The sequence below is a fragment of the Lathyrus oleraceus genome, chromosome 1 (assembly GCF_024323335.1).
Source record: "Lathyrus oleraceus cultivar Zhongwan6 chromosome 1, CAAS_Psat_ZW6_1.0, whole genome shotgun sequence".
Lineage (NCBI taxonomy): Eukaryota > Viridiplantae > Streptophyta > Magnoliopsida > Fabales > Fabaceae > Lathyrus > Lathyrus oleraceus.
The window spans coordinates 24317144-24336626 of NC_066579.1; the positions used below are offsets into that span (position 1 = coordinate 24317144).

A 19483-nucleotide genomic window follows, 5' to 3' on the forward strand; every position below is an offset into this window, starting at 1 on the left:
TAGAGATACAGTTCTAATATCCTCGGAGAGTCTTAGATTCAATTAAGGTATTTTTCCCTTTGCTGGAATATCTTAATTTTATCATATAAGTTGCTGTTTTGACTCGATATAGAGAATCTCACTTTTACTATTTGAGATGCTGCTTCATAAAAATGAAGAGTCTCATGCCAGATTTTCTTTATACTATTCTAGCATCCTGGAAAGTCTTGAGATTTAGCTAGGGATGCCATACCATTACTAATATATCTCGACTATGATGTCCAAGATATTGTTCTGACGACTCCCAGAAAGTCTTGACTGTTCCATTTTACTGTAGGATAATGTCTTTTACCATTTCTCACTGCATTTTCTTCCAGTATTTTCTTCCTTGCATTTCCTAGGACAAAATTTGGGTCTTTTTGTATTTAATTATCTCCCACCGCGAATGCACGAAGACTGTTGTCATTCTTACTTTCCGGTTCAAGGTAATTAAATAGGGGCAGCTGTCATACCCCAATTTTGTCCGGCCCCTGGTGACATCAAGTCTTCAATGATATTTTCATCTGTTGAGATCCTTAAGAAGACATCTGCTGCATTTGTCTCTTACTGCTATTACTGAAGCATGGGATGGTATGTGCATTTTTGGTTAACAAGGCCCATTTTGGTTTATCCATGAGAACTCTTGGTTTTTAAGAATGTCCATTCACATAAACATGTCCATGATTAATATTGCAAAGTGTGGTTCAAATCTTTTTACATCACTGATCCAAAGTACATTTGATTATCAGTAAGTATTAAGAGACATGATTATATTAAGCTCATTTTCATATCCCAAATATATGTGCCAAGTTTCTAAACCATTCATAAATCCTTAAACTAAAATTTCATTTTTTTTAAGTATGCGTATGTTGGTTTAGATCAAGTTACCACATGTATGTGTATTTGTTGGTTTTTATGATCAAAATTTGAAATTGCAATATTTTTGTGGCATGTTTTATTTTAGACCTTTTGTCACATTTTATTTTGGCTAATATTAATGTGCTAAAGTTGACCAAGTTTGAAAATCCAATTAAATTACATTTTGGCCCAATCCATTTTTCAGTTTGAGATATAGTTTAGGATTTCTTTTGATTAACACAATTAATATGTTAAGGTAAGGTTTAAAATGTTAAAAATGATTAATTGCATAATTAGATGCATAGTCCTAGAAATTCCAAGTAATCCAAAATTCCAAATAGTCCAAGAAATTCATAATAATCCAAAAGTTACATAATTAATTCCAAATTCCAAATAATCCAAAATAGTTACATAATTATCCAAAAAGAAGTTTCAAATTAAAATTGTACAAGTTACATAATGAATCCCAAATATTAGTACAATAAGTCCCAAGTTCTGAGTTCATCTAAATAAAGTTGAAAAAAATTGAATAAGCTGTAAACCCAGCAGGTTGAACAACAAAACTTCAAAGACATTTCCAAAGCCAATGGTTTGAAATTCATAGCGCCCCAATTCTAGCCTCCAAAGCTAGCGCGGAAACTTCCTCTCAAATCAAACATCACTTCACTTTTGCAAACCTACAAAACCAATTCAGAAGATTAAGAAGAGCTTATCAAATAAGCACTTATAAAAAACTGAAAAACAATTGATAAAATAAACAGATTAATTTTTTGCACGATGAACCAAGGTGAACGCTCAAGAACACGTTCCAATATCCAATCCAAACAGCTCTAAATCCACAGAGGAAACATCACACAAAATCTGGTAAAAGGATAACTTAACAAGTTATCTCAGGACCTCAGCATTCATCATATATATAACCACAACAAATTAACAGTAACAGGGACACGTTTTTTGGAGAGAAATCAAAAGAGAAGTTATCAAAAATATTTTTTAACATCAAACCCTAACATTCAAACCAAGCAACAACAACATTCAAAACAAAATAAAGGAAGACGAAAAATAGAAGAAGATGAAGCGACTTATCTGAAGCACGGTGGGGAGCGTCGCCGGCGTTTGACTTCAAACAAGTAAATCTTCCATTCCCGTTCAATTTTTTTGCACCATCACCTTCGCCTCTCCTTGCCAAGCGAAACCCCTCTGTTAATTTCTTCAAAGCGCGACCGTAGAGGTTTAAATATCAGAGTTTAGGGTTAGGGTTTTGACGGATAATGATTGGTATTCAGGATAGGATGAACTAGGGTTTGTTGGCCGCGTGAGAGAGAGAGTTTAGGGTTAGGTTTTTATTTTTTTCTTTTGGTACTCATCCGGCCATTTGAGAGAGAATTTGAAAAAAGGGAGGTCGGATTTGGATAGAGGAGCAAAAAATAGGTAGGATTTGTGTTTGTTTTTTTTGGTTTAGGGTTGACGTCGCCGGAGAAGAAGGCGGCACCGCCGCGGTTGGCCGACCACCACCGTCTTCTCCGGCAGGTTTAACCGGGGTTGGTGACGGAAGTGGGAAGAGAGAGTTGCACAACAACTCTGCTCTTTAGATGAAGAGAGAGAACGAGAGGAGCAAAATGGCTCTCTCTCTCAAATGTTCAGTTTTATATGGTGGGCTGAGGGTGGCTGCATGGGCGCAATGTGGCCTCTCCATGAGGCACCATGTTTTGTTGACTTCTGAGTCAACCAGGGGATCCTGTGTGGATCCCCCCACCATATGATGGTGCACCCTCACAAGCCTCCCTTTGGATTTGTTGACCAGGTCATAGTCCACTGATCCAACGGCCCAGACACCTCCATAGGAGGTCAATGTTGACCAGGCCTTGCTGACTCGTTTTGGGCCAACCCAGGTTGGGCCCAAAGATCCTTTTTGCCAAACCTACCCCCTATTCTGTTCAGTAGCGCCCGAATTAATGGGCTTTTCATTTTAAGCCCATTTATTCTCTTTTTTTTTGTTTTTCTTTCATTTTCTGTCCTTAAACATTATATACATATTATTAATATTATTATTAATACCTAATTAATTATTTGTATTAATTATTATTATTTAATTACTTATATCATTTAATCAAATAATCCACTAATTATTTAATTAATTAATTATATTATTATTATTATTATTATTATCACTTATAATTGTTTCTCTTTCATTTTCTATCTTTAAAAATCATATATATATATATATATATATATATATATATATATATATATATATATATATATATATAGTTAATATTATTATTAATACCTAATTAATTATTTGTTTATATTATTATTGTTTAATTACTTATACCATTTAATCAAATAATCCATTAACTATTCAATCAATTAATTATATTTGTTACCATCACTTATGATTTAGATAATTGTTTATTTTTGTGGAGTGTATGTGCATGATTATTTTGTATTTACTTATTTATACCAAGTCTGAAATACATGCGGATGGCGTGTTATAATTGTGAGAAGGTTATGTCGTTTTCACCGATTTAAAATCAATCGAACCAATTTCAAAAATAAATCACATATTTCTCGATTCAAAGTCGAGCCCATTTTCAAAACACCTTTGTAAGTCGATTACTTGTAAAAGTATCGCCATCAACCTCACATGGCTTACTCTTGGGCCTTCTTACAATGAGACCTATTCGGTTTTAATTAATCTATTAGATGAACTATTCACTAAATAAATTCAATTCATTCACAAAATACAAATTTAAAACCTCGATCCAACATCGAGTATTCTTTGTTAAAAATTAAAATACTTGGTCACGATTAGATGTTATTTTACTTAGGGATAAAGGAGGAAATGGTTTTTAGTTTTCAACTCCTCTCCTCGATTATTTAAGCACGAGCTCTTGTACTCGATTAATCGAAAAATCGTCATTTCTCGTCCACATAAGCAGTAACAAATCAAATTCTTTAACAATAAGAAATAAAAAGGGAGACAACTTTGAGTCTTAAATTTTTCTCCTCGACTATTTGAGTACAAGTTCTCTTACTTGGTTAGTCAATTAGTTGTCGTCCCTCTACAAACCTCCAAATCCCAATTAAATCAAAGTACTTTCACAGTAAGCTAAATGAGAATGGAGTTGACTTTGAGTTTTCAACTTCACTCCTCAATTGGTCGAATACGAGTTCTCTTACTCGGTCATTCGAACAGTTGTCATTTTCCGCAAACATACAACTTAATTAAATCATTTTCTTAACAAACTATACGAAAAAGGAGATGGTTTTGAGTTTTCAATTCCTCTTCTCAAATGCTTGGATATGAGTTGTCTTACTCATTCATTCAAGTACTTGTCGTTCATCCTAAAATACGTCAAACGTACACAACCTTATTTTCATAAATATTCAGATGAAACAGAAAGCGGTCTAGAGTCTTCTATTCCTTTTCCAATTATTAGGATACGAGTTATCTTACTCGATTATCCGAGTATTCGTCATCCGTCCAAAACACCTTAACTATTATCAAATCTTTCCTATAATTAAGGATGAAAAGGAAAGTGGTTTAGAGTCTTCTATTCCCTTTCCCAACTGTTAGGATACGATTTGTCTTACTCGACTATCTGAGTAATCGTCATCCAACCAAAAAACATCTCAACCAATCAAAACATTCAAACATATTAATCCAACTTGTCACCCTCGTGTGACCAAAATACTCTTTAAAAAGAATGCTATTTAATCCTTTCTAATGCGCACAACAAACTAGTGCTTAAGCCTCCGCCGAGAGTAGACAAGCCAACGTTTAGCCTTTAGGATGCGATCTAAACAGTTGTTCATTAAAAAAACACCAACCAACCGTAGTTCCCCGAACTACGAATGCTCTGATTCCCTTATTGCACCATAAGGATACGTAGGCAGGAGATTGTTGTATCTTCGTGAGCACACTAATAAAAAACCTCCCTTTTCCCCTTTCTGAGGTTCCCATCACATTATATTTTCAATATATTTATAACCCAAAGATAACAAACAAACATAAATTAACACTCGAAACGCACATTAGAACTAAAAGGTTCCCGTTGAGTACAACGGACGTAAGGGGTGCTAATACCTTCCCCTTACGTAATCCACTCCCGAACCCGAATATGGTTGCGACGACCATTATTCCATTTCCTAAAGGTTTTATCGATATTTCCCTATCCCTTTATTGGGATAACTAAAGTTCTATGGCGACTTTGTTCGAACACAACATTTTTCCGCGACCATCGCGAGGAATCGTATTTTTCGAGATGCGACATCGGGCAATAGAATTTTGGTGTTAATGCATGTTAGAGACATAGTATTATGGACTATGCTCATGAAACATACCAAACATAAAAAGAATATGCAAAAGGTGTGGCCTAATCTCATCCATACTCATGTTAATTTTTCAATCAACTAGCTTTAGGACTTTGAGATATCATAGGCCAAATGAGATGAATGCATAAAGAAGGGGGATGAGATGAAGTGGGAGGGTAATAGATGAAAACTCAAATTGATCAAAGGAGGATTTTTACCAAATTAATATCATCCATTCATTTTGGGAGATGGAATATACATTCTATCAATCCCCTAATCCAATGATATTAACTTGACAAAGTCAAATCAACCTTGACTAAGGCCCAACAAGAAGAGTCAAACACAAACAAGTCATCACAATTGGTCAACAAAATTATTTGGCATTTATTCAAAATAAAAATACTTAAATAATGCATTTAAATTAAATATGTTCTGTCAAATTCCTAAAACCTCATCTAAACACCAAATAAATGGCCATGAGATTTATCATAGGTCAAACAAGGTCAAAGGGACCATGAGATTCATCTAAATGGACCATGAGATTCATCTAAATTTCAGAATTTTTAAAGACTTAAAAGTATTTTTAAAAAATTAAAAACAAATGCAAAGTCAATTAAATCATGAAAAATATTAATAATGATTCAAAAAATAATTTTAATTCAGAATATGAAAGAGGAAATCATTTGAAATTTTTTGGTGAAACTCATGTTTTTTGGATAAATATTAAAATCAATATGAATTAATGAAAATCAAAGGAATAAAAATTAAAATCAAAAAATCAAAAAAACATGGACCACTTGATCTGCCTCATTAATTAAGGTGGCAGATCAAGTGGTTGAGCGCGCGCGTTCCATGATGCGCCCGAGTCAAACACCCACACACTTGGTAATCAATATGTACGCTCATGATTGAAACATTTTGAATTCATCTAATGGCTCTGGACCGTTCCACATCATTGCCGGAGCAAAGCGTCGGTTGTTTTCTCAAGCGACCTTTGGCCGGGTTGGTCCATTCATCACCACATCACAAATGAAAAAAGAGGACATGATCTGAAAGAAAAAATGGCGTAGAGCACGAATCTGGCCTCAATTTTAACTAACTCCTCACATATGGAAAGATATGAGGAGTTTAATTTTTAGGTATGTCAACTGAGTTGCTTCGATTTAACCTCTATGCAACTCAATCTTCTTGCCTACATTGGTAGGACTTCAGACAACCAAAGAATCATAAGAATTGAGCAATATTGAGAGAGAATCGAAGAGATAAAATTTTCTGGAAAATACCTTCAATGTAGGTCTGGATTCAACTGTTCTTACCTTGGCTTGTGCTTGATCTCACTCAAAATGCTTGCAGAAGTAAAATGAAATGCACAAAAGGTCTTGGATACCTGGAGTTTTGAATCTCAAAACAGTGAGATTCAAACTAAATTTCAAGATAAAATTCTCAGGATTATCCTCTCAAATTGAAGGGTTAGGGGTCTAGGATCAAAGCCGGCGCGAATGTGTGTTCGATTCTGAGCATATGGAGCTCCATTTATAGCTAGATCAAGTGATAATTGCACCTTCCAAATCACTTTCTAAAATTGGCAATGGGTGATGCATGGGTGCATGGTGTCGCATTACGTGAAAAACCGGCGGGAAAACGAAACAACAGAGCCGCCACCGTGCGTTATTTATCCCAAAAGAGGGAAAGGAAACGCTCGAAGTAAACCTGGAAAAGACATGGTCTCGCGACCAAAGAGAATGGGATCGGGAGTCAGTTATGCGAAGGGAAGGTATTAGCACCCCTACGCATCCGTCGTACTCGACGGGATCCACGCACAAAAGGAAGGAAAATGGTTGCTAAAACACTGCTCACAAACAAACACACTGGCTGAAAGAGACACAAGAAAACAAACGAAACTAACTCGGCAGGATGTCGCATCCTGGGCCTACGTAGTCTATCAGGCATAGACATCAGAGTCGACGTAGTTCGGACAGGGGAAAACGTGTTCGCTAGGATGTCGCATCCTATGCATACATATCTTCTCGGACTAGAGAAGAATCAGAGCACTCGTAGCTCGGCTAACGCACGCCAAACAAAACCACACAGGAAATCGACTGCCAATCGCTGGACTTACGTCAAACTCCACACAAAACAGGCAAACATGGAAACCGAATGCCAATCGCTGGACTTACATCAGACTCCGAACCAAACACACCCACACTGGAAACCAAATGCCAATCGCTGGACTTACATCGGACTCCAAGCGCACAACAATAGGATACGGAATGCCAATCGCTGGGCTTACATCCATCTCCTAACACACACAAGACAAAAGCAAAAAGGGCGCCCGGAGAGATCAGCTCATCTCCTGCCTACGTACCTCATCTGGTATGAGGATCAGGGCGACGTAGTTCCCCTACGCAGGGAAAAAGGACTAGCCTAACCAGAGACTGGGAAATGACATACTAGAAGGGAGACTAACTCGAGCCTAATAGTTATCATGCAAATTCACCATGGTCCTAGGTCAAGGTTTCTAGCTAACTTGCACAGGGAGCAAGCTAAACCTAAGCAGCACAAGCAAAGCAATCAATCACACAAATAGCACACACTATATACAAACAAAGTAGGCTCACACAAGGGTTAGGCTGTGAAACACAAGCCAACTGGCATCGGGTGATGTTAGCTCTTAACCCTAACATTGAGAGTTAGGGTGAAGCAGATGAAATGGGAAGTGAGGGTAAGACCTCACAGCACTTATCCCTGGCCTGGGAGAGCTTGACTCAAATAGAAGGTGTGGGAGTTCAGAAAGCAGGAACTCTTCTATCCACATGACTGACTCAACAAGGATCTTGGGTTAATATCCACAATGCATCAACATGTAATGTGAGCAAAGGGATGACACACTGAATAGCAGGAGATGGACTACACATCTCTTTTATCTGCCAATTGCCTTATCAAAGGTCTTTTCCTGCTTGGCACAAAAATAAACAAACACAAGCATTGCCTCTTAAGGAGGACTTCAGACAGGTGCCTGCCCAAGTAACAGGACAGGTCTTCCAGACTACATGAAGTCAGTGAAATTATACCTCAGTGCTTATGCAACCAAGCAAAGCAAAAGCAAGTTCACAAAGGAACTATAGCAACTAAGGTACCTGAAAACAATCCAACACAATCAGTATACAATCCAAAAGCCAAACAGTTAATGATCAACAGTCAACAGACAACTCAGACAAACAAGCAAAGCAATGCATCAAGCACCAATGTGCAAGCCATAAACTCAATTCAAATGAGCTAAAAGCAACCTACAAAACAAGTCATGGTTAGTCAAGATAAACCAAATAGTCAACTCAAGCAATGTGAATCAATTCCTCAAGGCCATATGCTTCTTAACCTGCAAACCAAGCTCAAACATGAGAAGCAAACCACTAGGACAAGGCCTAGGGTCAAAGAGGGAGAAATAATTCAAAACAGAACATGAAAATTGACATGAATCAAATTAAACCAATCATTAACACAATCCAAATGGTCCCATATCCATATCATACACCAATTTCATTTCATAAAGCAAACATGGCAAGGCATGCAATTTGAAAGCTCATAGAAGCAAACAGAATGAACCAATCCACATCAACTCCAAAATGGCTCAATAAATCTCAAGCAAAATCATGGCTAAACATCACACCCAACATGATCTACACACCAAAAGTCAAGGCATTTGGACAAGTGTAAGTATGGCAAACAAATTCCATAAGGCAAGGTATGCACAAACAAGCTCAAACAAGGTACAAATTGATGCATCAAGTTCACACAAGCCTAAAACATAATCCATACATGATAAATGTCTCAAACCAAAGCCATGGCAAACTTCAAAGTGTCTAGAATACAGGTGCAAAATTTCAGGTTCATATGATAAACATCCATCATTTCACAAATCATCTAAGTTCATGACTATCCAAAAGTCCAAACATGACCAATCAGCAAAGAAAATCTCAAACAAATTGGAAATGCATTCAAAAATTCTACAAAAATTCATGATCAAACCTAACATCCAGAAGTAGCATCATGCGAAAAATCTCATCCATTGGCATTTAAATGGCATGGCAAATAAAATCCACAATTCAAGCAATCAAAGGTGTGACACACATTGTCACACCTACATTAATCATATCATATCTCAACATCCAGAAATGCTAAAAATACAAACTCTATACCAAAATGTCCATTAGGATGCCTATTTTAAGCACACAAAATTTCAAGAGTGTTGGATAAAATCTCATCATTTCACAATCAAAATGGCAAGGCATGTCAAGAAAACACATGTATACACAATCCCTAGCCAAACTAAATATCCATGCGTGCACAATTTCTGGAAAAATTATCAAAAAATACTAGACATCATGAAGATCATCATGCAAAAACTCCCAGCTCAATTGGATTAATATTCATGGACTTATGATTTTTTGAATGAAGGAAAAAATTAAAAATCACATGAGATGGCATACATGAACATGGAAGCATAAAGTGAAAAAATGCCAAAGGCCAAATGTGAAATTGCTGGAGCCAAGAATCGATCTGAGGGAACATTTAAATTTAGCGCTACTTAAGTGAAACGCTGCGTTTCACTTAAGTCTACATGGAACTGTGAAACGCGCTGCACCAATCATTCTGCCACGTTGTGTACAAGTGGACCAATACATGGCTAAAAACAAGAAAACACATGCAGCACGCGTAAAAGAAGATCAAACTCAATTCTGGAGATGAAAACCCTAGACCTTCATCGTGTTCTTCATCATTTTTCCAGGTTATGAACATTTGTTCCAGAAATCAACAATGAATACATCATCATACTCGTCTTTCCAAGAACATCACTAATCTAAGCTCATTTTAACCTAATTCTCACTATCATGCACGGATCGATCAGAATAAGTTTCACTCATCAATCTTAAAATCACAATAACTTTCTTATTTCTCCATGAAATTCAATGCTACAAAGCTCAGTATACTCTACAATCAAAGATCTACCAAAAGCATATGATAATTGCATGAATTGTGAGATTCGATTCCTGACCTGAATTGAAGTGCAGAAGTGGATTCGTGACATTCAAGCCTTGCAAGGTAGAAACAGATGTTCTTCAACTCTTGGATGAATGAATGGATGAAGATTTGAGTGTTGAACATGCACGATCTAGCTGGAATTTTCAATTGCCATTGATGAACACATGCTTCAAGAGTCCTCAATTTGCACGACAGCTCATGGATCTTGCTTCCAAAGTCTTCAGTTACACTTGTGGATGATGAATCAATGAAGAACAATGCAAGGTTTGTGCAAAGTTTTGCAGAAAAATTGAGAGAGAAAGTTTGTGAGATTTTGCAATTGGATCTAGATCTGAACCAAATGAAATGTTAAGCACGAATTCTGTTTTGATTATCCTTATATATGATGGATTAATGAAGTTACTAATCACAATTAACCAAATGCAATAGTAATTAGGGAAATGAAGGTGTAATGGCCAATTTGCAATTCACCTTGCATGCATGAAAATGAGTGCTACAGTACACGAGTTTGTGCTTAATTCACCTCAAAAATCCATTTGGAACCAAATGCCAATGATACCATGTGTGGAAAATGCTTAATTTTTGAATTGGACTTTTCCCTCCAAAATTCAAATGAAATTCAAGTGAAAATGCCAATATTTTTGTGATGAGAATTTATGAAATGTAATGCATGATTTGGATAGAGCATATCAAAACAAGAATGTTGCAAAAAATCCCACTTCATTTGGCCTTGTGGTGTGAAAGTTATCCCCTTTTGAACTTCAAATTTTCTTGGCAAAGATTGATCCATAACTTTTCAACCACACATGAGAAATTCATGTTCTTGGACTTTTTGAAAATGGGAGAACAAGATATTCAACTTTCATGTTGGAAAAAATTTCATTTGAAGCTTTCTTGATGATGTAAACTTGAGGAGAAAACCTTTCCATTTTTGGCAATTTGAAATTACAGGTCACTTACTATTTTTGGAAACTTTTCATCTGACCTCAAATTCTTCATTGTTGATGTTTGAAATGTCAAATGAGACTTGTATGGACATGAATGAGGCCTCTCTAACCATCTCTCACCTTCAAATCCATGATTGAATGCACAATTGACTTTGGTTGACTTTCTAGGGTTTCAGATGAATTGTGCCTTGACTGTTGAGCTTTGATCATCCAATCTTTGGTCAAACCACTTCAAAATGATCCCTAGGTCATATTAACTCAATGAACCAACCCTAGGGCTTTGCCTCAATAGGAATTGCACTTGCTTGCTTGCACAACTGGATCTCCTGACCAGTCTTGACTGATGACTTGCACTTGGGCAATGGACAATGCAATGCTATGCAGTGGACAATGTAATGTTAATGACTTAACCATGAAAATGAATGTACAAAATGGGAGGTGCAAATTTGAGGTGCTACAGCTGCCCCTATTCAATCAACTGGGAACCTGAATGGATGAGAGCAATGACTGTCAGATTTTCAGGGTAAACAAGGATTGAATACCAAGAACCGTAGAAATTTGCACAATACGGGGATCCAACAGTAACTTCAACTGGGGAACTGCTATTTATTACTGGGGGATTTTGATTTTTTCTCAAAGGTACTACCACATTCAGACATCGAAGGACAATGCATGGGAAGAGAACTCACAACTAGATGCCAACGGACAACTAGGAAAAACTCGACGTTTATCGAAACCAACGGAGAGGTAACAGACATCAACGGATGACTGCGGGGAAAATACATCTAGATGTCAACGGGCAACTAGGAAAAACTCGACGTTTACCAAAACCAACGGAGAGGTAACTCTACTGGGGACGACCAGGAAAAACTCGACGTTTACCAAAACCAACGGAGAGGTAACTCTACTGGGGATGACCAGGAAAAACTCGACGTTTACCAAAACCAACGGAGAGGTAACTCTACTGGGGACGACCAGGAAAAACTCGACGTTTACCAAAACCAACGGAGAGGTAACAAGACATCAACGGATGAATGGGAAGACTCGACCAGACGTCAACGGACAAAAGGGAGAAGCTCGACGTTTATCGAAACCAACGGAGAGGTAACCAGACATCAACGGATGAATGGGAAGACTCGACCAGACGTCAACAGACGAACGGGAGAAGCTCGACGTTTATCGACACCAACGGAGAAAGGTGACCAGACAGGACGTTTACCGACGATTCTACTGGGGAACTCTGACTGGGGATAGACCAGACATTAATGAATGACTGGGGAATAGGATATACAATCAGACGTCAACGGATGAATGAGAAAAACTCGACGTTTATCGAAACCAACGGAGAGTTAACTCTGAGGGGAAGGGTACAACTATACGTCGACGGACGCATAAGAAAAACTCGACGTTTATCGAAACCAACGGAGAGGTAACTCTTATGCGGATAAAAAATATAACTCAACCAAACGTCAACGGACGATTGGGAAAAACTCGACGTTTATCGACACCAACGGAGAGGAGGACTGCTCTGCTTGGGGAAAGGTGAACACAACCAATCATCAACGGACGATTGGGAAAAACTCATCGTTTATCAAAACCAACGGAGAGGTAACCCTGTGGGGATCAACAGCCATTAACAAATGATCTGTGGGGAACAAGCAACTATACGTCAACGGACGCATAGGAAAAACTCGACGTTTATCGAAACCAACGGAGAGGTGACTCTTATGGGGATAATTAAACTAGACGTCCACAGACGAATAGAAAAAACTCAACATTTATCGACACCAACGGAGAAAGGTGACCTCTGGGGAGGGTATCACGAACATCGAAAGATGATGTTTACCGACATCAAAAGGAGACCAGACATCTACGAATGACTGGGGTAGGACTCGATGTTTACCGACACCGAAAGATGGTGTTTACCGACACCAAAGAAATAACACACGCGGGTGCTGACATGACACTGACCGGTATCACAAGATGACATCTACATATGTCGAGACAAGGTTAAACGCTTGCTGGGGATCTCACTGGGGAGAATCAGGCTTTTCTTTCACACACGGGTGAGGAAATAAACCTTTCTGGGGGGTACCAATCCCGAACGCCGTCAGGAGCAACTGTAGCAAACGTGCTGTACAAATGTTGAACAAAGATCCGCCTCTGCCGGGGATATGGTCTGATTGGTTAACACATGAATGAATATGTTTGAATTTTTATATGGCGTAATGCTCCATATTGAATGGAAATGCTACGCGTTTTGAGGATGCAATGATCTACATGCCAAATGCAAAATGATGAAAACTCCGCCGGGGAGCCAAAAGATCGGATACTCCAACTCTGTGGGGAGACTCTGCTTGAGGAATACTCTGCGGGGAGAGCACCGACTTCTCACTCGTGCTGGAGAAAGTACTGTTGCTGGGGAAAGGATAGACTCCGCTGGGGACATCCTTCATAGGACCCAATCCACTCGGGGAAATAAACAATGCGACTTTGCTGAGGACTAACAAAACAACTCACTGGGGAATAAACCGGGCGACTTGGGGAGCAAACCAGGCGACTTCACTGGGGAAACTCATTCAATCCACAGGTGGGATAACTGCTGGAGATAATCTTCACCGGACCTGATCCACTCGGGGACTCGCTGGGGAAAACCATCAACACGAACCTCTGCTCGGGAGGTCTGCTAGGGAAAGCAACTCTGTTGGAGATAACACACCACTCTGCTGAGAAAGAGCATAGCTCTGGTGGGAAAGTGATACCAGGCCCTGCTGGGGACAGACATCCACAACCCTGCTGGGGAAAAACGCTCACGACCACGCTAGGGATAACAGTACTTCAAGCCCGACTGCTGGGGAATAGCATCATTCCAACTGACACCTCCGCTGGGGATACAACATCCTTCCAACTCAGTGGGGATCTCAACTGGGGAAATATTCGCTGGGGAACAAACCCACTTCCAGGCCTGTTGGGGATAGGCAATTCCTAGATCTGCTGGGGATAGGAGGCACTATCCAAAGGCGTCTCTACAGGGGAGAATAGCTCTGAAAGCTCTCATACTTGCTTGGGAACTATCTGCTGCGGAATCGTCTTCAAAGATGACGACCTGCAAAACATCACAACAAAACATGCCCCTAGGGGTTCGCATGGACAAGATACGCTCAAGTGTCCTCAACATTCAAAATGATTTTCAAATGTTTTATCTTTCAGCACGTTATTGTTTAGCCTTCATGTTTTTATATGCAATGTTTATCAAAGATTCAGACGTTTTTGCAAACAAAATAGTAAAATAAAAACAAGAGAGCTATTTATCTGAATAACGACTTTTATTTATTGAAAATGTGCCTGAAAAGGCGAATACATTGGGAAGCAATTCCTAGAAAGAGGTAATTGCGCACAACAGGAAAAAAATCTATCCTAATGGCAATGTGAACACGGAATCCACTATTTCCCAATTTTGTTATAACTCACAGATCATCAGTTGTTCTCCCAAATCCCTTGCTTTCTGAGAAGAATGACTGGACCGATCACATCTTTCGAGATGGCAGACAATAAAGCGCGATGAAGTACAGATAACTCAGACTGTAGTCTTCGCTTTAATCCCTCTTTTGGCTGGATCGCCCTTTCGGGTTTTCAATCCACCGGGATACCCATTTTTGCCTAAGCCGCCCTTGCAGGTTTTCAACTTATCGGGTGTACAAATTCTTTTCATTTTTATCCCTAATTTTTGTCCGAACCTTTTCTTTCTGTTTTTTTGGTTCGCCGGGATGCCCTTTTTTTGCCTGGACTCTTTTATTCTTTTTGTCCAGCGGGTCAATTTATGCGAAGTATTTTTTGACTACATCTGAGCTAACAGGGGACGGAAAATCTTCACCATCCATAGTTGTAAGCATCAAGGCTCCACCGGAGAAAACCTTCTTAACAACATATGGACCTTCATAATTAGGAGTCCACTTGCCCCTATCATCTGTACCGGGTGGAAGGATCCTCTTCAAAACTAAATCACCAGCTTGATAGCTCCGAGGACGCACTTTCTGATCAAAGGCTCGCTTCATCCTTCTCTGATACAACTGCCCATGGCACACAGCTGCAAGCCGTCTCTCTTCGATAAGGCTCAACTCGTTAAACCTTGTTCGAATCCACTCGGCTTCGTCCAGCTTGACATCTAACAAGACCCTCAGAAAAGGGATCTCCACTTCAACAGGTAGGACCGCTTCCATACCATACACAAGGGAGTACGGGGTTGCCCCGGTCGACGTACGTACTGAGGTACGGTACCCATGCAAAGCGAAAGGCAGCATCTCATGCCAATCCTTGTACGTCACGACCATATTCTGCACAATCTTCTTGATATTCTTGTTTGCCGCCTCTACAGCACCATTCATCTTTGGTCTGTAAGGAGAAGAATTGTGATGTTCAATCTTGAAATCTTTACAAAGCTCCTTCATCATCTTGTTATTGAGATTCGAACCATTATCAGTGATGATTCTCTCAGGAACCCCATAACGACAGATGATTTCTTTCTTGATGAACCGGGCAACCACTTGCTTAGTAACGTTTGCATAGGAAGCTGCTTCCACCCATTTGGTGAAGTAATCAATCGCAACCAGGATGAAGCGATGTCCATTCGAAGCAGTAGGCTCAATCTTCCCAATCATATCAATGCCCCACATGGCAAACGGCCAAGGCGAGTTCATGACATTCAGAGGGCTTGGTGGTACATGCACCTTATCAGCATAGATCTGGCATTTATGGCACTTCCGAGCGTACTTGAAACAATCGGATTCCATAGTCATCCAGTAGTAACCGGCTCTCAACAATTTCTTAGACATTGCATGACCACCAGCATGGGTACCAAACGAACCTTCATGCACTTCCTGCATCAACATGTCTGCTTCGTGTCTATCCACGCATCTGAGCAGAACCATGTCGAAGTTCCTCTTGTACAGCACATCATCCTGATTCAAATAAAAGCTTCCAGCTAGCCTTCTCAGGGTTTTCTTGTCATTCTTTGACGCACCTTCAGGATACTCCTGACTCTTGAGGAAGTTCTTGATATCATAATACCACGGCTTCTCATTAACAACAGACTCGGCTGCAAACACATACGCAGGCCTCTCGAGTCGATTCACCGCAACATGTGGCACATGATTCCACCAATGAACTTTGATCATAGAAGACAAAGTAGCCAAGGCATCAGCCATCTGATTCTCATCCCGGGGGACATGATACAATTTCACCTTCTTGAAGAACGTCAGTATTCTTCTGGTGTAATCTCTATACGGAATCAAATGCGGCTGGTTAGTATTCCAATCTCCATTGACCTGATTGATCACTAGAGCAGAATCTCCATAGATATCAAGCGTTTTAATCCTCAGATCAATGGCTTCTTCTATCCCCATGATACAAGCCTCATACTCAGCTTCATTGTTGGTGACATCAAACGTCAACCTGGCAGAAAAAGGTATATGAGCACCTTTCGGATTGATAAGCACTGCACCAACACCGTTACCATTCACATTCACAGCCCCATCAAACATCAATGTCCACTTGTCATCAGGATCCGGTCCTTCCTCGACAAGAGGCTCTTCATAATCTTTCATCTTAAGATACATGATGTCTTCATCAGGGAATTCAAACATCATAGGCTGATAGTCATCAATCGGTTGCTCGGCAAGATAGTCTGACAGGATACTACCTTTGATGGCCTTCTACGACGTGTACTGGATATCATACTCTGTTAGAATCATCTGCCAACGGGCAACACGTCCGGTGAGAGTCGGCTTCTCAAAGAAGTATTTCACTGGATCCATCTTAGAAATCAACAAGGTAGTATGATTCAACATATACTGCCTCAGTCGGCGAGCATCCCAGGCCAAAGCACAGCAAGTTTTCTCAAGCTGTGAATATTTGATTTCACAGTCGGTAAACTTTTTGCTAAGGTAGTATATGGCATGCTCTTTTCGACCAGACTCGTCATGCTGTCCCAATACACACCCCATCGAGTTCTCGGTCACTGACAGGTACATTATCAGCGGTCTCCCAGGAACTGGAGGGACCAGGATTGGAGGTTTCTGTAAATACTCTTTTATTTTGTCAAAAGCTTTCTGACAGTCATCATTCCACCTGATTGCTTGATTCTTTCTTAGCAATTTAAATATCGGTTCACACGTGGCAGTTAGGTGAGATACAAACCTTGCAATGTAGTTCAATCTCCCTAAAAACCCACGAACCTGCTTTTCTATTTTCGGTTCAGGCATCTCTTGAATAGCTTTGAGTTTTGCTGGATCAACCTCAATCCCTTTCTCACTGACAATGAAGCCTAACAGCTTCCCAGATCTCACTCCAAACGTACACTTGTTTGGATTCAGCCTCAGCTTGAACTTTCTCAGCCGGTCAAACAACTTCTGCAAATTAACCAGGTGCTCCTCTTCTGTCTGCGACTTCGCAATCATATCATCCACGTACACTTCAATCTCTTTGTGCATCATGTCATGAAAGAGAGTCGTCATAGCCCTCTGATAGGTAGCACCGGCATTCTTCAGCCCAAATGGCATCACCTTATAGCAAAACGTGCCCCAAGGGGTAATGAATGTCGTTTTTTCCATGTCCTCTGGCGCCATCTTGATCTGATTATAACCAGAAAAACCGTCCATGAAAGAGAATACCGAAGATTGAGTCGTATTATCCACCAATACATCAATGTGAGGTAATGGGAAATCATCTTTCGGACTCGCTCTGTTCAAATCCCGGTAATCGACACACATTCTGACTTTGCCATCCTTCTTCGGCACAGGAACGATGTTGGCCACCCACGGTGGATAAGTTGTCACTGACAAGAAACCAGCATCAAACTGCTTCTAAACCTCTTCCTTGATCTTCACAGCCATATCAGGACTAGTTCTGCGAAGCTTCTGCTTGACCGAAGGACAATCTTCTCTGAGAGGTAGTCAATGCACCACAATATCAGTATCCAGCCCAGGCATATCTTGATAAGACCAGGCGAATATCTCCACATACTCTCTCAGCATCTCAATCAACCTGCTCTTGACCTCTCTGTCTTCAAAGCGGCCCCGATCTTAATATCCCTTCTGGCGTCCTCAGTACCAAGATTAACAATTTCCAACTCCTCCTGATGAGGTTGGATGACCCTTTCCTCTTGCTTCAGCAATCTAACCAATTCTTTCGGGAGTTCACAGTCTTCCTCACTCTCCTCTTCAGCTTGGTAGATGGGATTATTGAAATCATACTGAGCCATAACAGAACTGTTCATAGTGGATGCCATAAGATCAATTCTGCATGTTTAATGCTTTATTTTAGAAAAAAGAGTTCAATAAAGTCACAAAAACAAAAACATTGCCATTTTTATTTTTTTTGAAAAATGAAAACAAAAATAGAAAGACAGGGATCACAAAATTGTTTGCAAAACGTCCTTTATTAATGATAATCATTGAAAACATGCTGAGGCCCTACAATGAACCACTACGTCTTGGGCAGAACGTAGGGTTTTGTGCAGAATGAAAAAACAAAAGAAAATTACTCTGTTTGAAGAGTAACTTGGACCACATCTTCGACTGTCCAATTGTTGATCATCTCCCCTGGCGCACACGGGCGAACCCAGTTGTCGAGATCACAATCACTGTCGCCATCTTCACTACCGACCGCAAAGACGTCACCGTGATTCATCAGCCTAGCGCTGGTAAAGGTACTCGGACCTGCTTGTACACCCTGCTCCGCTTGCAAAGGTTGATAGCCAATCCCGAACTTATCCTCTTTGATGGGCAAATCCACCATCTTGCCCCAGCCTTCAGCCTTGCCAGAGTCAACAACCTCCTTGGCCTGCTTGTACGAAGCAATCGAAGCACCTGGCTTTCTCTGATCAGCAAACGCCACCCTCTCGAGAGCAACAGTCTCGAATGCCTGGCATAAAGTTTCGTGGATCTCGCCATCCACCTCTACATATTTTAACGAGGACAGGTGACTCACCAAGATATCTTCTTCACCGCACACGGTCACAATCTGACCGTTCCAGACATACTTGAGCTTCTGGTGGAGAGTTGACGAAACTGCCCCTGCTGCATGAATCCACAGACGCCCCAACAAACAACTGTAAGCAGGCTGAATGTCCATAACATAGAAGATGATATCAAAAACCTCTGGACCTATCTTCACCGGCAAGGTAACTTCACCAAACACAGACCGTTTGGATCCGTCGAATGCACGAACAATCAGGTCACTAGGAGTAAGCACAACCCCTTCAACAGATATCTTCTTCAGAATTTGCTTAGGCAGCACATTCAGCG

The 19483-nt window shown here is 40.0% G+C and overlaps 1 protein-coding gene across 1 annotated transcript in view; it reads left to right on the forward strand.

Moving 5' to 3' along the window:
- Positions 1-601: 601 nt before the first annotated feature.
- Positions 602-19483, forward strand: part of LOC127088024 (uncharacterized) — a 36013-nt gene continuing 17131 nt past the window's right edge. The window contains exons 1-2 of the mRNA XM_051028940.1: positions 602-609; positions 2339-2406. Coding sequence (XP_050884897.1) covers positions 602-609; positions 2339-2406 — 76 coding nt within the window. The remainder of the gene's footprint in view (positions 610-2338; positions 2407-19483) is intronic.